Source organism: Perna viridis, chromosome 7, assembly GCF_037379345.1.
Source record: "Perna viridis isolate PV_CMFRI_1.1 ecotype Kerala chromosome 7, ASM3737934v1, whole genome shotgun sequence".
Classification (NCBI taxonomy): domain Eukaryota; kingdom Metazoa; phylum Mollusca; class Bivalvia; order Mytilida; family Mytilidae; genus Perna; species Perna viridis.
This window is the reverse complement of record NC_142451.1, coordinates 46805581-46828460: the sequence shown is the minus strand read 5'-3', so window position 1 is coordinate 46828460 and position 22880 is coordinate 46805581. Positions and strand designations below refer to the sequence as shown.

At 33.2% G+C, this 22880-nt stretch overlaps 1 protein-coding gene across 1 annotated transcript; it reads right to left on the bottom strand.

The window, feature by feature from the left end:
- Positions 1–1650: 1650 nt before the first annotated feature.
- Positions 1651–22464, bottom strand: LOC148612982 (uncharacterized). The gene is made up of 15 exons (XM_088594929.1): positions 22363–22464; positions 16895–18907; positions 16439–16520; positions 16066–16158; positions 15106–15206; positions 14699–14729; positions 14020–14060; positions 10235–10311; positions 9953–10005; positions 7571–7682; positions 6723–6846; positions 6183–6247; positions 5429–5617; positions 4917–5028; positions 1651–4620 (listed from the first exon to the last, which is right to left on the bottom strand). The coding sequence occupies exons 2-15, from the start codon at positions 18887–18889 to the stop codon at positions 4015–4017; spliced, it is 3681 nt and encodes a 1226-aa protein (XP_088451055.1). The 5' UTR covers positions 18890–18907; positions 22363–22464; the 3' UTR covers positions 1651–4014.
- Positions 22465–22880: the final 416 nt, after the last annotated feature.

Here is a 22880-nt window from a genome sequence, read left to right as displayed (position 1 = left end):
ATACTAATTATGTGAAAAGTCAATGTCTTTTTGAATAAGAATATGTGATATTCAAGAAACATAACCACTTTCTTACATCATGCTATCTTGACCTGTAAAACCACAAGCGACATGTATATTTGACATTGATGGTATGAACCGATTCGTGCAAGAAATCATTACTAAAACAGTTCAGAAGACACTCTAGTAAAATATATTTGTTACTTAGGATCTTCAAAGGGAATGTGAGCCTATATCCCACATCAAGAAAACGAAACATGCACATAAAAAGAATGCATTACCTTTTTTTAGCCAACTCTCTTTAGTTTATACTATAAATTCAGAAATTATTGTGATGTTTCTAGAATTGCAAAAAATGAGACAAATTAAATTGCTATAAGATAACCAAGCATTGTGGAATTTTTACCATATCATACATAAAATTACCTTCATGTATTTTTTTCCAAAATTTAAAAAATTAAAACTCACATTTAGACTTAAATAACAAAATTGCAATATTTAATGCACACAATTATTTCTGAATTTCTGAGTAACCAACTCTGTACATTTAGTGTATGATCACAATAGATAAGGCAAATAAACCTTGTAATAAAATATTTATTTTGTACAAGATTAAAAGAACAGTATTTACAATATATTGTTCAATAAAAAGTAAACTTTGTGACAAATGTTTATTAAGTCGTTTCACACTAGTTCTTATAGCAGCAACCACCAGTCATTTTTTTTTTGTGAATTTGAGTATTGTACTACCTCCTATTTGTTTCTTTGACAAACTATATATATATATATATATATATATATATAACACACCTTTTTAACAATTGCCCCCTTAAACTGCTGGATATGATTTAAAGTTGTCACATATTTAGAAGTACTTAATTCCAGGGCATTGATTCATAAAGCTCATTGAAGACTTGTGTGCATGTAAGACCTATTGGTTTGTTAAGGATTTATGTTTACACAAGTCTTATGAGTGCTTTGAGAAATGACAACTGATTTATATCCACCAAAAATCACAGTAAATTTAAACAAAATCGGATGTAAATTGACAGCCTATCAATTCGTATTTTCATGGCCATGAAAAGCCTAAAATATATTTAAGAAACTCAATGTCTAAAAAAACAATTCTTCACCAATCAGAACTAACTTTCAGAGAGTCTAGTTCATAACTATAAAGAGTAACATAAAGACAAACATTAAAAAGTATATACCTTTGCAACACAGAAATCATATCCACGGATGCAGAGAAACAATACATCTAAAAATGTGAACTCACCACAAGTCAACTAAATGATGTTAAATATGCTGCTAGAAATGACTTTTAACCGAAGGTTATTCAGTGAACAAGTTACTTTTCACTTCCCCAAAGAGATTATGAATAATTCATTAAGATTTGTCCAAAGGACATATAACTCATCTATTTGAGCCAGCACTTTTTGTACAAAAAATATCACATTAAATTTCTGAACAGCAAAAAGCTTACAAGGTCTTAAGTATTTTTTAATTCTCTTGTATCTGGTTCTGATAAGTAATGGACATTTTATTAATGTTCAATTATTGCAAAATAAGGAATAGATTATTGGAGGTAAAATTTGTTTTATGGGGACAAAGATCCATAAAATTCAATATGATGTCACATACACTAAGTCCTTTATATTTGATTATTTTATATCAAGTGTTGCAAGGTAAAACAAACGACAAAGACAAACACCAGTGTAAATGTCTACAATTATCATATCTAACATGAACTATTTCTACTCTTATATGACAAATAATCAATGCATCTAAAGCACCTAGGGGTAGATATATCTGGTAGTATATAATTAGACAGGTCGTCATAAACTTAATTGTAGACTTTACACATTTTTTGTCACAACAGATAATAAAACTATACTGTATCAACACTAGTATTAACATAGGCACAACTCCTTCAAACCGCAAACTAGCAATAATAAATTCTTTAAAAATCAACAAGATACATTTTTTGTACTTTCCTTTAAAGAACAATATGAGATTTGTAATACATGTATTTCATATACTATATTTCCCAAATTTACTAGATAGCCCCGTGACAGTTCACTGGGTAGCCCATAACAGTTTACTAGATAGCCCTGTGACAATTCACTGGATAGCCCGTAACAGTTTACTAGGTAGCCCCGTAACAGTTTACTGGGTAGCCCTTAACAGTTTACAAGGTAGCCCCGTAACAGTTTACTGGGTAGCCTGTAACAGGTAACTAGGTAGCCCTGTAACAGTTTACTAGGTAGCCCCATAACAGTTTACTAGGTAGCCCGTGACAGTTCACTGGGTAGCCAGTAACAGTTTACTAAGTAGCCCGTAACAGTTTACTGGGTAGCCCTGTAACAGTTCACTGGGTAGCCCCGTAACAGTTTACTAGGTAGCCCCGTAACAGTTTACTAGGTAGCCCGTGACAGTTCACTGGGTAGCCTGTGACAGTTTACTAGGTAGACCCGTAACAGTTTACTAGGTAGCCCTGTAACAGTTTACCAGACAAACTTAAACTCATCTTATTATAGAAGTACTTTTCCCTGTCCAAAGCATACATTAATTCAGTTTTGTAAACATAAATTTGAGGTAACTATTGTAGAAAAAGAAATTGGTTTAACTCAACTGGTATGTCCACGCTCAGATACTCTCTACAAACTAATATTATATTTTTTAATACACAGCTAATTATGCAATACAATACATCTGATTCTTTTAATAAAAGCCCCCTCTCCTGCTATGTATCTTAGTTAATTTCCATGGTAATAACCGATATAATGTTTGAACCGTAAATACTCTCAAGAATCAAACATAATTAAAGTAATCTAAGATTTTTTTTTTTATTAAACCAGCAATCATGTGATTTTTTTATCACATGATGATTGGTTAGTGCTTAACACACGTAAATTTACAAAAACCTATAATTATTAAAAAAAAAAAAAAAATCACCCCCCCCCCCCCAAAAAAAAAATTTCATGTATACACATAGTAAAGAATCTAAGCCACATTAGACTTTAATTTGTAAAGCTTTTAAAATTTAGAAAATAAAAGACAGCACTAATTGCCAATACAGAGTAAAATATATTATTTACATTATTAAGAAAGTAATACCCAAAACAAAACCAAAAACTATATAAACACTGAACACAAGATGGTACTCAGAGGATAATATCATATGTACAATGTGGTAAAACAGCTTCATAATAAAATGGAACAAAAAACTAAGCAAAGCTCACTAAAGGATACCCCTGCTTACAACTTCAATAACCATATGGTCACAATACAAATGAAGTCATCGAACATGAAGTTGATATTGCTTCAATCTAAAATCAAACACGCAATATGGTATAGCTATATAAATTTTCTGTCAAAATATCAAGTGGCTCACTGGCTGTGATACATGTAAGTACATGTAGTTGCAGAGAAAACTGCAGCTAAAAGGTTGTAGACAAATGTAAAGACATCAAGATCACTAAATTCTCCAAAGCATGGGGAACAATAAACACATCTGTAGTATAAACAGATGGAACATGTATTATGGCTTAATTTGGAGAAACATTAATTGTGTAATGTATTTCTGATACAGAAATATTGGTGTAACACACTTATTTCTTAATTTACTTAGTAATATTACCTTTACTTTGATGTTAAGTCTTTAAATAAAACAAGTATCAATGAAAGGATGGGTTTTACCACTCTTAACTTACTTATTGTACCAAAACAAACAAAAAAAAAAAAAAAAAACAACTTATAATTCAGATTAGGAAACTCACCTTGTTTACCGGGGTTACATATTTTTGTACATGTATTTCATATTAGTTGCCAGTTTGTTGTCAGCAGAAAAACTGATATAAAGATTGGTGAGATTCATTTACTAATTAGGTCAGGATAACACCTTAACACACAAAATCAACTTACGATATAAAGAAAAGTAATGGGAATTTCATCTGGAAATAATGTACATGTATAACATTTTAAAAATTCATAAATGTAGAACATAATAAAACACTATTTTGTATGTAGACCATCCCATTGAATCAAATACCTAGTTTTTCCATCACTTGTCACATGTTTACCATACACATTATACTTTTCTCCCTTTCTCAAACGGTCAGCTGTGCCAAAATATTGACACACATTATTTCTCATCTGAGCAATGCTTACACCCCCTGAACGTACACTATTTTCAATGGTGGCAGTATATATTGCATTGAAATGGTCAGTTGCAACCCTCCTACGTTTACTCTGTCGTATTGGTTCAGGATTTATACTTCCTCTTTTCCTTTTTCGTAAATTCTCTTTTGTATCTACAGCACCATTACCTGACACGGAAGGCGGTGGAGTCGGAATGGCTGTTGTAGGATCATCTTTTATTCCTGAAAATGCAGACTCAATAGATGTACGTGACAAAGCATCTCCTTCATATTCCATGTACAGATAATTCATAATTTCAGTCTTTCTCTTCAGGTAAGCCTTTTCTTCCTCTTGCTCAAAGAAATGTTTAAAAGGATGATTGTGACCATCAAAATTTTTTGGTTTAGGAATGAGTAGATCTAATGTCGACTGATTTGGCTGGCTGTCACTCTGGTAGTCACTATTCTCACTATTGTCAGACTGAAATAAAAAGTATTCCCATTATAAACTTAAACAGGATTAGAAGTGAAATGTTACCCCGAGGTACTGGGATAGCCTTTACTGCACACACTCAAAATCTGACATTACAGCACACAATGAAAATCAGACAATTAAAAAAAATTTTCATCACATACAGTAGGCATACATGAATGATGGGTTTAACATGTGGCAATATCTAGTTAGTTCAAATGGCAGGAAATTAGTTATTGATTAAATCCATAAAGAAATGCACGAAGAGTGATTTATCAGAAGCTATTAGTATATCATTCACTCACCACAACTTGAAGTAAATTCCTTCTGATTTTATCTCCTTTCTTGAAGGCAATTGAAACATCCATCTCTAGTCCTCTCTGCTTGTTTAGCCATGGTACTGATACTGGAGATGTACTATAAAATAGAAAGAAATTTGTAAATAAATAAACTATTTTTACTGTACACAATAAAGGATATTTAAAAAAAACTTGAGATAAGTAACTTTCTTTCAGTTAAATACTGCAGTGTGAATAAGAAAAAATGAAATATAAACAGAGTTACCATTTTTTTATGGAAAAAGTAGAATTCAGTTTATTATGGAAAGATGTACCTGTATTTTCTACACTTAATAAATCAATTTTACACAGAAAATCGAATATTTCACTTTCCATCTTACTTGCCCCATGTGACGTAAAACCAATATTATTACTCTATGAGTATAAAGTGTTTAATTGCTTGCGATAATACAACAGCATACATGTATTTCTATGAAATATAAAATACATGTAGCAGAAAACCATCTGGTACAACTTACCACTGAGATGGTACAAAACTTTTCAGGTTTTTGCCTTTCTCTTTAAGTGACATCATAATTTCATGATTGATTTGACCAGTAAGTGGTAACATGACTGATGGTGCAGGAGGCGGTATTCTGACTCGTAGTCCATACCCTTGCTTCACTGTTAGTGATTTTCTCCTGCTGTCTTTCTGGCTAACACTAAATCTGTGAACACAAATAATTGCTGTGTTAAAGAAGTACATTATTGATGATTCAAATGGTGGGTTCTTACTACAGTGGCTATAAACAACATACCCAGTCTTCAAGTTTAAGCAGTAGTTTGAGGCCCAATGCTTGTCAAAATGGAGGTGGGCCTGTAAAATTAACTACTATAGGCCAACCGCCATTAAATAAAAATTTCTGAATAATGTATTTTGGGCCTGTGAACTGGAAAGTTAGTTGTGAAGACATCATACCTTTCATAGCCAACTTTGCATTTATTACTAAACTAAATGGAGTCCTCCAGTAAGTAACCTCCCCATCTCTTTTAGCACATATATTTACATAACTAAAGATAATGATTCACCTTTAACAGCATAAATATGTGTATAGTATTGTTTTCAGGTGATATGGAATAAGGAAGAACTTACAATGAAATAAATATTTAAACTGACTTCTGTTAAATGTACAAACTGAACCCTGTGAATTTACTTGAAATTATTTGAGCATGTGATGTTAAAAAATATTTGAGACAATTCTTATAAAAGTTCTTCAAACACCATGTCCTAACCTTGACTTGTAGCCACTTAGAGCATTAGTAACTTTTTCTCTCAGTCTTTCTTTATCTACTGCCAACTACAATAAACAAATATAAAATGATCAAAGAATGTCAAACTTATTGGGGTTTTAAACAAGGATCACTATTTTAATTTGTTTTACAAAAGAATGGAGAATGTCTGCAAGAATGTATTTTTTTCAGGTATCATATGATTTGTAAGATGGATGTCTGAAGTCTCTGGCTGGATTATAAATGGATAAACGTGAAATTAATCCCAACATAAATTTGCATACGTTGTCCCAGAGCTGCCTTTATATCGAAAACATGTGCCAGTCAATAGGACTGACAGCTATGTTGGCCTTGTCAATCATATGGAATTAGCTAGAAATTTAACTGCTCCTAACAGAAATACTCAATAAAAGTCTTTACAAACCGAGCTGAAATAATTTAATACCACAAATTGACAGATTGAAAGGGGAAATTACCAAAATCAACTGTTCATAAGTTTATAATTAACTGAACATTCAGTAATTTGATCGAGTGTAAACTTACACAGTCTACCTGTAACATTTCCCAGTTACTGTCAATAAAATCAACAATAGTGTCTACATCATAGAACTTATTCCATCTTCCTTCTATTGTCAGATTGTACAGAGTTAAGTGTACTACATCTACCCTACAACACAAATGTTGCCTTTTAATTAGCACTCTAGGTAAGAATCATGCAAAATGTGATTCATGGTTGAATAGCCGACATATTTTTTTATATATTTTGTTTAAAATGTTACAGTTAACAGAAATATTAAAACATGTAGCCTTTCATATAACCTGTGAACTTAGGAGATAAAATTATATAGAATGTACTGTAGAATCAAAATTAAGGGAGATAACTCTGTAAATGTCACTAAATTAAAATAGAAACAGTTGGTTTTTCAATGTGGATTTCCTCCTTTGAGCAGACCAATTGGAATGAATGATAATAGAGTTCATCATATAGACCCACAAAACAACTTAATAACAAAAAATAAAAATATGTAGACTTTTTTGAGGTATATCATATATCACAGAATTTGCATGATTCTTACAAAGATAATTTTTTCTTCAGAATGTATTCTAGGAAGCCAAACAAACAAAACTGAAATCGGCAAGGTAAGAATACATATTCAGTATAATCTATATATGAAAAGATAAGATTCTGTTTTTATTAAAGAGAAAAAAATTAAGTCTGGATATGACATGAGCACTTTGGCCAGTGTTTCAATAAATCTATAGGATACTTATCTATTATTGCACCTTGTCTATCTCTATATTTTGGTGGCATACTTGAAACAAATTACATGAAGGTGATTGACAGATTTAAAAGCATGATTGTTTTGTACATCATTTTACAGGTTTCATACCATTTTAGATCCAGCCTTTTGATATACTCTGGTCCTGTATTACAGTGAGAACATACAAACAGATAGAACCTATCACCATTCATTAATGGGTACTCCAAACACTGGATACAAGCTAAAAATAAATGGAAATAAATATGCTATATTCGCAATGGACAGAAAACAGTGAAAAATAGTACCTGTGAAATGGATTTGTTAACACTATATATCGCTAACCATTTTCTGATACCAGGAAAATTGATACCCATGAATATGTTCATAATTCAGACACACTGAATAGATATACATGTAAGAAGATGTGGTATGAATGCCAATGATACAACTCTCCATCCAAGTCACAATTTATTTAAAGTATAAACCATAATAATAAGTTTAAGTACGATTTTCAACACGGAGCCTTGGATCACACCATAAAGTAATAAAGGAACATTTTTTTACAACTTGGACATATTATGAAACAATTCTCTCTGATCAAACAGCAAAATGATCAATTGATTGTAATTTAACTTCCATGTCAGATATTTCATGCATTTCGAGTAGAGAACATTATATCAACTGAACCGACCCTACTTTGTACTAGTCCAAGTTGCTGAACAAGATTTTTAATGTGCTAGCTCACAGAAGCAAACACCAGCAGGAAGGCATGTCACACATTATTTTTGTGACTCCAAGCTAACCAGTCATCCTACTTCCTAACTGCTGCATGCTTGGTGGAGAAACAGTGAGTGGACTTCAGAAAGTCTTTGGTAAGACTACATCAGAGATCAAACCCATGACCTCTAGCACTTGAGCACATGAGACCAATGAGGCAGTTCACAGCCAAAATGAATGGAACTAGTGAAACAAAAGACACTAAAAAAAGTTCTGTTGGCAAAAAAATTGAGCAATGCATAACCCAAAGCACCATCACTGAATAAATTTTTCACCTACTAAATAGTTTCCATCTAAATTAAGTTTAAACATGAGGCTCCCAGGAGTCTGAATCGCCCACCTGTTTGAATTTTGCCTTTCAAAGGCAATAAATTTAACAAGAAGTTATCCAACAATTTTGGCTCGAGAAGTCTTTGGTGGGGCTTATCATAAGGACCATTCAACAATTGAAAGTTTCTTTTAATTTACCACTGTTTTCAAGATATTGACTGAAAACTGTTTAAAAAAAAAGCCATTTTTCCCCTTTCAAGAGCAATAACTCTTACAAGTAGTCAGGTCTCACTAACCCCTACCGGGTCAAATGGTCACCCCCCCCCCCCCATCCCTATGTAGTACCAAACACACACTGAACCGAGAAATATGCATTGTAAGTGCATTATTTGTGTGTATTTTGATCAGAAGTAGTTAAAATAAAGCTGAGAATGTGTACTTTAAAATCATTTTTGTAGTTTACTACAAAAGTGTATGAATATTGTTTACATGTGTGAGTGATTTGCCTCCATGCTGTCAGTTAGCAGAAAAGGTAAAAATGTTGATTTTCAGTATTTTTTATTCAATTAATTTTGTGAGGAATTTCTTCGGTCATTGTAACATTAGAATACTGATTTTGAAAGCTTTCTTTTTCAAGCTTCGCAATGGTATGCAATTTGACATTTGTCCTGGGAATTCACAGTGAAACATTGAAAATTACTTGTTTAACATGTAAAGTAATAGAAACTTTAGAAGTGGTTAGTGAGACCTCATCTGACAACTTTTATCCCTGAAGACTTTTGTAGTCCTAATAAGGATCATTTCAGTTATAAAAAAAAATTTGGCTACACCTAACGATTTTGGAGATATATGAGAAAAACTACAGTCGGACCCATACACTGTATGTTCTATTTTTAGTAACAGCTGCCATGTTTTTGATGGACTAAAAATCCCCACATCAGTTCTATGCAGGATACACCAAGGAACATTGTACTAAGTTTGGTTCCAATTGATCAAATAATGTCAGAGGAGAAGATTTTTGAAAAAAAAAAAACAAAAACAAAACATTAAAAATAGCAAAAATTGTTGAAAAAGGGCAATATCTCCAACATGACTCAACAGTTTAAAACCAAAATTTGACCATAGATAGATCTCGTCATGCTGAACACTTTCACCCACAGTCAGAATTTAGCTAAACCTAACAGTTTTGAAAATATATGCAGAAATCTGCCGTCTGACCCCTATGTTCTATTTTTAGTAACGGGGCCATGTTTTTTCGACGAATCAAAAATCCCCACATCAGTTCTATGCAGGATACCCCAAGAAACATTTACAACAAGTTTGGTTCTAATCAGTCAAGTAGTTTCAGACGAGAAGAGTTTTGTATTATTGTGAACGACGACGACAACGGACACCAAGTGATGGCAATAGCTCACACGGCCTTTGGCCAGGTGTGCTAAAAAGTAAACAATGAATTTTACAAACCTTCATGGAACCACTGTCGACATCTACAGCACTGTAACATTTTCAAGAACCAGCTATAAAATACATTAAAATTGTGTTTGATATGTGAGCAATTCATAATACTCAAATTGAGGTTAATTTCTGTTTTGAATACTTTCTACAGAACATTATTTGGCAATATTTTAAGGTCAAATTGACCCTCTGTTTGAATTACCTGTATAACATCATATTCACATTCCATCAGCAGAAACAAGAAATAAATTTAAAAATTAAAAAGTTGCAATAGTACTCAGCGGAACTTACTTTCCAGGTCCACCACAGTAACAATAACACTGTTCTACATTTGTCTTGTGTTGAGCATCCCATGTAAGCTTGTTTATCTGAAGAAAAAAAAATTAGAAAATATAATTGTCCATCCCCTAGTAGTTAACAACACTTGACTATGCACAAAAATTTCTTTGTGTTTTTGTAAGACAGAGATGATTTTACAAGGTCTACAAACAAAGCGGCTATTGGCAAAATCGGAAGTAAATATACAGTAAAACAAGAATCTTAACGGAAAAATCCAGATTTGAAATAGCAGAATTCTGTGTAAAAAGTGGAAAAAATCATGTCTGGTAAGACTAAACAATAAGGGCTGTTCCAGTAAAACATACATGGGAGGGGGAAAGGCACTTGAAAATTGGGGTAACCTCCCATAGAAGCAATATTTTTTCACTCCTACCCACCCATAGAGGTAAAAACCCAAGCTTTATAGGCACCAACAGAAGCAAATTTACATATATTCTTTAACAGTATTCCCATGATGATACAATACTTTTTTTATATAAATCAGCTGCATGTGAGACATTTCATACAGATAATAGCAAGACATAGCATGATTTCATGAATGCTTCATTTCATTTCTGTAGTTTTGCCTATCACTTGCATGTTGCACATATTCATGTATAGACGAGTGCTTTTACTGCTTGCGTTCATTTATCTATATCAAAATTTATATATAATTTCATACAGATAATAGCAAGACATTGCATGATTTCATGAATGCTTCATTCCATTTACACATAATCAGTGTTCTAGCTAGGATTTGTAAATAGAGGGTGTGCAGGGAAGAGGGTACTTTAACACATACCATGTTTTTTCAACCAAAAAGGAACATTGGTGTAAATTGAATTTTTTTTTTTAAGATTTATGTTTCCATTAAGTCAGAAATATCTTTATTCATTTTTTTTTTGCTTTTGTTGTATGTATGTTTTCTTATTAAATAATACAAGAATGATGTGTAGACAAAAATTAACATTACTTTTGTAGAATTTAAAGCAGTATACTATCACACCATAAAGGAGATTAAGGGCAAGAGATTCTTAACATTTATGACATGCTATGAGGTAAAATGTTGCATGAAATGTAACAAATATTCAATATTTCTCCAATTCAATTTCAAAATCATATTATTTCCTATAACTAATGCAATTATATCTTTTGAAAAATTACCTGTACTGTTGATGATATAGAAAATTACCTGTACTGTTGATGATATAGAAAATTATCTGTACTTTTGATGATATAGAAAATTTTAAAAAGAATTGAACTGACAGAGATAACTGCCATATTGACTAAACAAACATACGCAACATGCAATTGTTTACACCCATGGTTCTACATAACATAGACCTGTCAACTAGAAAATATTTTTAAAATTAATTGTACGAAAAAAAAAAATTATTAACCAATGATTGGCTGTCCATGAAATGGTGATAGATCCAATTGGGATCCAATTTCTACTTATAAATGATCATCATCCGACAACCCTGATCAGCTGAATGATCCCCAATAATTAGCTGAGGTATACCTGAGGGTTAATTACGACAGGATGTGGTAATGAAGGTGACACTTCATAATTGGCTTGGTGTAATATATTAACAAAAGTGTAATCCTCAGATAATTATAAATGGGCACTAAGGGGGTAATATGGCAGAGGGGTGGGGTGCTGCGCCCCCTCCATTTTGCCTAGCTAAGACACCGATTTAAAAATATATGTATTTGCTGTTTTGTATATTTCTTGCATGTTGCATATATTCATGTATAGACTAATGCTTTTACCTCTTGTGCATTCATGTATCTGTACATTGAAATCGTTTCATATATTAACATTCATTTTTATGCACACATATCCTCTTTTCAATGCATAGCTAAATCTTGATTTTTGTCTTGCTCAAGAGCAAATTCGAAGAAGGCCAGAATATAGGGGTTACCTTCCTGGTATTCGCAATTGTAAGAGTATTTGTCCATAGCAAATTTTCAACAACCACTTTATATCACAGGTCAATGATATTTGGTATGTGAAGAGAAATAGAAGACAATGCAGAAATTTTATTGATCCACACTGTACAACAGTGACTGTATATGAAGCTGGTGTATTACCATGAACTATTTTGTATCTCATCTAACCAGTTTAAAATTAAGTGTGTATCCATATGATTGCCTTGATAGTTGTGTGAAGTTTCCTAAAATCCATTTGTTTTATCAGGGATCAATGATTTCAAGAAAACTTATCTTCTTGTATACCTAGCACTTTCAGCTGGAAATCTGCTGTATTTAAGCATCAATCAAGTTTGCATGCACTCTGTGCAGGTGAGGAACAAGAGAGTATAAAGTAATATTGATGTTTATCAATATCGAAAATTCTGCTCATTTGCACACTGGGGGCTATCTTGTTTAAGGGTATGGAAATTTTGTCCATTGTTGTAGACTCTCTGACAATTTCTGAGATGAAGAACAGAAGTAAAAGCCCTGTTCTTTGATAATTTGGTGTTTTTGTCGCCTACACATTCACTCCATAGCCCATACCCTTTCATTTTGAAGTTTTGGAATGGGTTATTCTTGATATCAATATGCAATGACTACATAGTGATTTAACAACTGTTCAAATTCAATTTCAAAAGAAGTTTAATTGTGGAAGAGTTGCTTTGATGATAATTCAGACACACTGAATAGATATACATGTAAGAAGATGTGGTATGAATGCCAATGATACAACTCTCCATCCAAGTCACAATTTATTTAAAGTATAAACCATAATAATAAGTCTAAGTACAATTTTCAACACGGAGCCTTGGATCACACCATTAAGTAATCTACAAAGGGCCCCAAAAATTACTAGAGTAAAACTATCCAAATGGGAAAACCAACGGTCTAATCTACATAAAAATCGAGAGACGAGGAACACTTATGAACCACATCAACAAATGACGGAAGTTGACATCTTTTTCTGATATTCAGGCGTCTTGGGTCGCACCATTGCTCCACAGCAAAACCCCGAGAATACTGGAAGAAGAATGTCAAAACAAAGGCTGGGTGATTTCCAGGCGGAACACCTGTAAAAATGGTGTGAACTTCCGGCAACAAAAGCTTGTACCTCAACTATACTAAAGGTTTATACAATGACAGGGATTCATTTTGGACCATTTCGAGAAAGTAAAAAACAACTTTCAACAGAGTGTTCCTTCATTTTTCCAACAACCACTCACAGTAGCGAATTTCCAAGCCCAGTACCGTGCCATTGATACATTTTCCACCAACCCACAACCAAGTGTATAAAATTTTTTTAAATGCCGTCCCCAGGTCCCATGTATGTTTTGCTGGAACAACCCTAAGTTAAATGACCACCTACTCAATACTATAATGCATGAGTGAGATAAGTTAATTTTGCAGATACTTTACATGTGACAACACTCAGAGTGGACTCTATTGCCTTGATCAAATATGTTTGACATGAAGCACTGAGGAACGTCAGTTTACTGGTGCATCACATACAAAGTCAAATAAAAGACATGCAAATTATGTTTCATGGATTATCATAAAAAAAAATGTGATACAGAATCAAATTCCAAAGGTAACTATATTTAATTTTACTTAGCATAATCACATGGTCATTACTTAACAAGCATGTATGTTTCACTATATTAGCTATAACCCTTTTTGGCTAAAAATATCAACTACCATATTATTACAGTTCCATGACAGGAGACAAATATTAATTAAATACAGATAAAAATATTAAAGCACGAGTAAAATCTGCAACTTACATCATATGGGAACGTCTGTTTCATTTTCTGTAATGCTTTTGCTGTGAATAATATGAGAATATTTATTTGATAGAAGGAAATCATGGCATATAGTTGTATTCAATCATACAGACTAAGTCTTTATTCTTAAGTCTAAACTACTGTAAACATACATTAACACTTCAATGGCTGGTGAAATTATTCAAACAATAGTGTGCACCATGAAATCCTACCTTTAATCACCTGAATATAGCTGAAATATTGCTGCTCCAGCATTAAACCCAAACAATCAATCAATGCTACCTTTAAATTGAGCATTAGGTTTTCATATACTTCTAACACAAGATTTTTTTGTAAGAAGAAAAAAGGGACTAATTATCTCTTACTCAATCTTATTAGATTGACAACCACTGAACTTGACAATGAATTTAACTCACATGCAATGTGACAGATGCAGCTGGTGGAGAAAGACTTTATTTACCTTTCCAAAGCGACTGATGTCACTCCAGGTATTCTGTAAGCATTCATATTGCTTTATTTTCTGTGTACTTTCTTCCGTTTAATATAATTATGTAATTTTAATTTATTGTGTTATTTTCATTGTGTATGTAGATTGTCTCTCTGCTTCCTGTTATCACATACTTTGACTGACATCTTGGTATTGTGCTTCATTTTGAAATTTTTGCTAACATGTACTTACCATCAGGACCATTCTTTAAGGCACCACCTTTCTACAAACAGAAATATATAGTAAAGAAAATAAATTTATATATACTGAATTTGCAACTCCATGATAACATTTTCATTGCACATTTGTGTTTTTGAGTAGGGCCCATTTCCTGCCTTCACATCTAATAGTTTTTTTTCTCAAAATAAGACAGTTGGTCTGTTGCACTTTGTTTTACCAGAATGTGACTTTTTGTACAACACTCAGGTCTCAGACAATGGCCCAATCATGCAGACTAAAAATTAGGTGCAAGTCCTATCCTGTTTTAAAAGCTAGACAGTGACATTTTGTCATCTTTATAATTAGAAATTCTGTTGTAGTAATTGTCTATTGTAAATAGACAGTTTTCTACATCTGATTTATAAACACTAAATACTAACCTTAACAGCTGCAGCAAAGACACACAAACGACAACACCATTCTATATCTGGCTGTAATATGTCACTGCTGATGTTAGGGTTGTGACATTCCTGGTGGTAACCTGTGTTTATAAATAATTCTTATGTAATACCTTCTCAAACATAACACTATCATCTACAGAAATTTTATTTTTGAGAGACATAAATGACAACCATAACATAAGACAAACTGAAACTTGAAAGAGTACAATGAAGAATGAGCTACTGTAAGCAAGATCCCATGAAAATATACTCTTTATAAGTGGACTTGAATCATGAAAAAAAAAAATCTAAGTTAAATTATCTCTCTTTGCAGATATTTCTTCATGCAAATTTCATCAATATCCATTTAGCAGTTTAGAAGAAGTGCTTACATCAGATGTGGACAGGTCGATCCCTTTATATTCAAACCAAACTTTCTCAGATATTATAAATTTATACAGGTATAAGGCTAAGTAAACTTACATGGTAGATTTTTATATACCTTTAAAAAATGGAAGTGGAAGGATTTTATTTTTCATTAATTTATTTATTAAATATATCTATTTGAAGTAAAAATATGTTCTAAATCCATAGCCACATCAGTTTCAGAGAAGAAACATCAATTTAGTTACCAAGATTAAAAGATTTGTGTGTTATAGTACCTCAATGCTAGATACAGACCTGAAAAGAAAAATAAACTAATTTTGAAATTCTGTCCCAATTTTTGATTTTTTTTATTTTTGTCAAGTTATTAGGGATGAGAAGGGATGATAATATACTTATTACTTTTATTTTGCCTAAAACGGAAAATATTTGTACAAAATTTATTATGAAATAAAAAATTTGATGTCCCCGACACCTAAAGATGGAGGTATAAAAAATAAGATTTAGGCTACCAGTAATGGCTAGTTACATGTAAAAATTAGGCACAGAGACCAGGTGTATTTATGCTTTACATACCTAACCCACAGTTATCACAGAGAACAATTTCATTTGGTTTATCTGAAACATCTGTTTGGCAAAGACAACAACTCAAATCACCATCCTGGACACCTGAAAGAGAAAAATAGAGAATAACTTAAAAAACAACATTGCTGGCAGGTAACATTATACTCCATTTTTAAGAATAATTTGATCATGGAATGAATGTTGTGCTTTGGACAAGTAAGATTCATTTCATCTGTTTGAATGTCCATTTTATTTTTCCTTGCACCACATAACTTAAATAAAATTCTTGATATTTATTGTGGTAAACCACCTTCAAGGTATCATAATATGTGTGTATATGTGAAATAAAAATAAGAACAGATTTCAGAAACACTACTGTAAATACCTTTCTGCAAGTCTTTAAACAGAATCCAGTATTCTGAATCATCTTCAAATCTGACAAAACAAATCCTAGCTTTCTCATGGACCTGCAATTTCAACTTCTATGTACAAGTATTGTTCACAATGAAGAAGAATCAATGAAGCCATTACTGTTAACCAACAATGTCCTTCACAATAAGTATAAATCATATCTCTTCAGCATTATGGAATTTCTGTTCCCTTGCTTTCCAAAATTTAATGTTATACTCATATAAAAAGCAAGAATATTCCCACTTTAGAAGTGCTACATGTACATTATCTTTTTTTTTCGTGTATCATTCCCACCCCCCCCCCCCCCATACGATATGATTTATTGGTATTTGTTGTTACAGTTGTTTTAACCAGTTTTTTTCTTTTCTTTCTCACAATAATTTAACCAAAATTTACTAAATACTGCAAAACATAAAAATGTAATACTTACTTTGATAACACTTCCAAGATAAAAAAGGCCATCATACCATCTTGCCAATACCTCCTGTCCACACTGGAATTTACACGGACTCAACATTACTCTTTTTCTCTTCCCTGTTGACCCCCTTCTACTGCCCCCTGAACTTTTCCTCTGTCTACTGACTAGTTTTTTCCCACGTACAATTTTCCTTGACTTGGTGTGTGAGGCATTTGGATCTAGTAGTTTCTGGTCAAAATCAAAGTTAGATTCATTAGAATCATCAGCTGGATTTGGGGTTGGAGGTTCTACATTCACTTTAATAGGACTAGAACTATTTTCTTTCACATCTTTTACAGGAGCATCATTTCTATGTTTTTCATTGAATTTTTCTTCGAACTGTGATCCAGAGGCTTTTACGACATTTTCAGACGAGTCCATTTTGTAGAAAACTCTCTCCTTTCTACTTTCATTAATACCCTGTATCAAGAAACTTTCTGATAGTCCATTATCAGAAGAAACATCTTCAATCCTTTCACCAGCATTTTTGTTCATATTCAACACATGTTGTGTTTTTTCACCAACCATACATGATACATTTTGTTTTGTTTTGCTGATTTTGTCACTAATAAAGGAACTTGACTTAGAAACAAAATTTATAAAAGTGTCTATGAATTCATTTGCAGGTGACTGTTTTTGTTTCAAGGGACTGTTGTGTAGTTTTCTACAAACAGGAGATATTCTTCTACCATTTTCTTCAAGACTTATCTGTGTCTGTTGAGGTGATCCCTTTGGGGAATTCTTTGTAGGCATATTTTCACCATTCTTATTTGGTGACATTTTTGATGGCGAATTTTTATTATTGTCCTTTTGAGCATATTGAGACCTAGTAGGTGAGACACTAATTTCGGTGGATTTTTTCAAAGACTTTGAAGGTGTATTACTCTCGGCCTTAGTTGGAGATGTTCGATGAACTACTGGCAGGATTCCTTGGTCTAAGAATTTTTTCTTATGACCAGGACTACTTCTTGTAATTCTTTCGGAAGAAGTTTTACAAGGAGGACTAGACTGCCTTCTACGTTTGGGTCTAGGAGTATCAGGATCCGAGTCTGATATCTCATTCACATTGGAACGACAATTTCTCCCCCTTCCTCCAGCACTACTCCTACAATCTCTGTAACTATTACTACAATCCCCTAAGGTAGGTACTGATCTTGGGCTTCTCCTTGACTCCTTCACAGTTGGACTATTCTGAGCCAATCTTGTTAGCATCTTATTCAGAGGCTGTGGACTACCCTTATTAGGTATCAGAACTTGATTTCTACATCGACTGGGTCGACTGATTTTTTCAGCACTATTCTCGGGAGTGTCTCCAGTCAGATCAATAAAATCAGTCACTGGGGAATCTTCAAGAACAATAACATTGTTTTTCCTTTTTCGTTTCCTTTTACTTGTGGGTGTCAACTCTAAATTGTGTCCCCAAAGAGCCGGTAGTTCTGTTTGTCGACTAACTGGGCTATTAGAAGCTGTTCTAGCTCGACGAGGGCTACTTTGTTTTCTACTGCGTTTTCCAGAAGTGGCCTGAGATAAGCTCTGTCGACAAACAGTTGGTGGGGCTGATGTACTACTGGTTGATGGTATTAAAGAGTTCATATTGGAGTTTAAATCCAACGATTTCATACTTGAAAGAGTAAAATTCTTGGAAAAGGCATTCAAGGTTAAATTATCCACTAAAACATTTTTAAAATTTGGTGAATGATATGAAGTTTGCACATTAAGACCAAGCATTCCATAGGCTTTCGATTGGTTATTTAAATTAATATTGTTTGTCATTACTTTATCCAATGGCTTTCCTTGAGAGTCATGCTCAAACTTGTTTCCAAATGATTTTATATGAAATGCCCCATTTACTACATTACTGCCTGCCTGGCCAGGTGGAGAATGTGGTGATCTACGTGTTTGAGAAGGAGATGGGGTAGGAGACTGTTTCTTTCTATTTCTTAATTCTCTTCCTGGTGAAAGTTCCATAACGCAAAACTCTTAAATCTACAATAGATACAAAATACACAAAATAACAAACATCAGACCAAAAATTACTGTGGTTTGTAGAATTTTCAGTATCTTGTTGATTAATTTCATCATGTTAGTATTCCATCTCACTTTTTGGATGTAGGATTGAACATACAGTAGTTAGCCCTGTGCTTACCTAACTTGAAAGAGGACCACCTTTAAATTTTAAACGGTTGTCCTTTGGGTTCCCTACAATGTAGCATTAAATCTCAGGCTTGCTGCAATACTTATGATAATTTCTATCTCAAAGTTAAAAATAAGCTACCATCAATTATGCAGTTCCAACAATTGTTAAAATGATGAAGTTGGAATGGTGAAAGCTTTATTTTGATAGAAAAAGGAACAGAGTAATAAACCTTCAACAAAAACAATATACTGTACATGTATCACCGTTATATACATGTACAAATTAAATTATACTTGATGACACTTGCACTGATGAAACTCCCAAAAAATGTCTCAAAATTGTGTCAACAGGTACATCACTATCTACTAATGGTTTCATTGAGCAATTCAAGTATCAAATCCTATGCACATACTATTTTATTCCAAAATGAGAAATTGTATCCAGCATCCAACTGTTTACATTGGCAAACCAGATGCCTGTGTATAATGATGTTTTGGGGCCAGCTGTAGCCTTCCCTGTGGTGCGAGGATTTCCAAGTTGTTCATTGTAGACCAATGGGTAGCCTTGGGCTGACATTTTCATCCTGGGGAGGTTGTAGTCTCTGAGACATATACACCATGCCTATTCTCGTTATCTTTTCTTATATTAGAAAATGAATTTCAAATAATAAAACAAAACAATTTCTGAATTTTAGAAATTCATTGACAGATGTAGTGCCAACACCCTGCACCCAACCTTTCAATAGGAAAATCTGTCACTTTCATGAGTAAAATTGACACAAAAATGGCTAATAATGTCCTACCACCCCCTTTTTCTGGGGAATCCCAGCTGGCACCATTCATTTTTAGTGTCTGGATCCACCCCTGAAATTCCTAATAGATGTACAATAAATCAAAGACTGAAGTCTCCAAAGTCGCCAATCGTCAGATATTCACGGTCACTGATTTTGACAAAGGCCATATGCTCTAAAATTGGGTGTCTTCCACAAAATCTTCGTTCCCTTCATATTACTGCGTACTATTTCATAACTGTTATGACCCGTATGGCTATATAAAGATATCGGTCTCCTGATAATATATATAAACTTAATATAATCAATTATAACGTATGCCTGTGTTAGAATCGGAAACTGGGTATTTTTACCTAAATTCAATGCTAAACGAACATTTATCTTTTAACGTGAACTTTCCGTTCTAATACAAGCAAAAACATGTATAAACATAAGTGTATGATATTTTAAAAAAAAGGTATGTTGTAGCGATCTTCGGGTCGCTTATGATTTTGACAGGGAACCAGTTTATGCAACCAAATTTAGCAGGTGGTAATGAATATTCATATATATTGGGGCGTGCAAATATATGACCTATCTAGTCTTGTAACTAGCCTCAGTGCCTGAATCAGAAACCGGGTAATGTTCAAAGCTAACTGATCCTTTCATGTAAACTTCCCGTTCTCATACAAGCAAGAAACACACATAGAACACACGTGTATGATATTTAAAAGGTACTTTTTATCTCATATGAAGCTAGAACTATGACGCTGTTTTTGTGAACACGGCGAAGATCTGTTGGATTATGTGGCGTATAACTACACATTAATGCAATTCATGTGCGAATATTAAATTCAGAAATTACGTGTGCATGAAGTCACTAACACTATTAGCGACTGAAAAATATGGCGTTATGTCCACTTTGGCTTGCCATAAATAACTAAAAATCTACTTTATAGCTAAACTTCCAGTCCAAACACACATAATAAATGACAAGAAAGACAACTCTGACTTGAGACTAAAAATTGCTGGTTCATTCAAGAACAAGACCAAATTGACATCCACTATAGAAACTATATCATTTACTATATATTGTAAGAATAAACAATTTCATAACAGCAGACTTGGGGGCATAATTTTTTTATATGTCAGACCAAATGGCAAATTTGGACTTTTCCCCTATACATGTATGTTGATATAGAAAATGTGGATATTTCAGCTGGACCATATGAAGTTTCGTCCGACATTGCCTCAGACAAATATCACAACACATGTATGGAGATAGCTTCGATTTATGGCAAATAAAAAATATGCGTGGTTCAATTCGACCTATACTTTTTTTTTTGCCAAAATGAAAACAAAAAACGACTGACCCTACCCAGTTGCAGTAATCCAGATTTTTTTTATCTCTAGACTGGATTTGATATTTACAGTAGTAAACAATGGCTGCACACTTGTTCGCAGCAGCAGCCACAAGACAACTGAAAGCCATAGATTTAAAGCCTGTTGATGTTTCATTCCTGTTTAAGATGATTGTCTTGTAATCAGTTATTGTATTTTCATTAAACACTAAGGCTTTCATCTCTTTCGGGGTTTAGCGACATTTCAAGCGGACCTCACAAGTTGGAAAAAAAATTTTAAACAATTTTCCAGTGATTGGTATAAGAGGGGACCATGTGTTTTTTTTTAAATATCACATTCCTGCAGAAAATTCCATTACTTTTACTCATTGAAATTCAGATGATCATTAAAAATGGCCCATTCTCAAAATTTTAATCCCAACCACTGATTTTCGACCTACCAATGGTATTTTATTAAAAAAGATGTACAGAACCACATATATATTTTATTTGGCCTATATGTATTGGAACATTCAGTGATCGAATTTAAGGGGAAATACTTGCTAAATGCAAGTTGAAATTCAATTTTGCTAGTGAAAATTATTTGCACTTGCAAAAATACGCCAGTGGAATTCTACAAGTCATATAGGTAAAGTCCAGAAATAACCCAAAAAACTTAAATTTAGCGAGTGTAAATTTTCAGTACTTGCTAAATTTAGCTAGTAGAATAAAATCTGAAAATCAATCCCCGACATTCCTCCACTAAAATTTGTTCAAATTATTTAAACTAGTTTGCATATTATTAAATAATGGAAGGAAGTTCTTGTGGTTAGTGTAAGTAGTGGTGTGATATCTCAAGATCGATATCCATGTTGGCATAGCACAATTTTGGTACCAGTTGCAGTGTCCTTTATTTTTTTTTAAAGAAACCAGTTAAGTGCATTTTATACTTTTGTTAGTTTTAGTGAGCTTATTGTCAAAGAATGAAACTTGCTCGTGAAAGCCAACCGCAATTTAAAAAAAAAGACATTCTAGACGCTACACATCGTCAAATACGAGCACGGAGAAGTGAAACTGAAAGTCCATTTGCTAAGAAGTTTATGTTGAAATCGGACAAACAGTTAAAAAGACAGCGCGACCAGAAATGGTTATGCAAGAATATGCAAACATTTTGACCAAAAATAATCATTTTTACCAATTGAATATCAATAGAGTATGCGACACAAACTGGGAGTAATATATTCAAAACATTGAAGTCAGCAAATCATGTTTCTCCCGCCATCTTTGGATGCGCAGTGATTCTAAAACATCCGGTTCGTTTGGGAAATAAAAAATAAAAAATATATATAATTTCGGGAGACTATTCGACTTCTACCAGTTGTAACTACAAGAGAAAGAATTTATTGCTTTTAAAAAAATATTATTCAATTGTTTAGAAAAGTCAAACCTTTTTTTGCAGTTTCTGAGCGCGGGAAATTCAAATTTTGGCATCTCGAAATTAATACACATATTTTTCCGTTGTTACAACTTTTCATTTCTAGTCGTTGTGCCCAAGGATTTATAGAGTAGTCTTGTGTGAAATCCTTTTTAATAAACTTAGCACAGACAATGAAATTCCCCCGCGGGGTCGGGCGGGGGGTCTCTATTTTTTTGTTGGGGTGTTCCGATTGCAGTCCTGAACACCAACCCTTTCGTAGATGATTTTTAAGATAA

Excerpts from the sequence above, each read along its gene's own strand:
- LOC148612982 (XM_088594929.1), bottom strand. The coding sequence starts at position 18,889 with ATGGAACTTTCACCAGGAAGAGAATTAAGAAATAGAAAGAAACAGTCT. Across the intron at positions 6,847-7,570 it reads AAAAGGCTGGATCTAAAATG|GGTAGATGTAGTACACTTAA; the intron begins GTATGAAACCTG and ends TTTGTGTTGTAG. Across the intron at positions 5,618-6,182 it reads CTAAGTGGCTACAAGTCAAG|ATTTAGTGTTAGCCAGAAAG; the intron begins GTTAGGACATGG and ends TTGTGTTCACAG.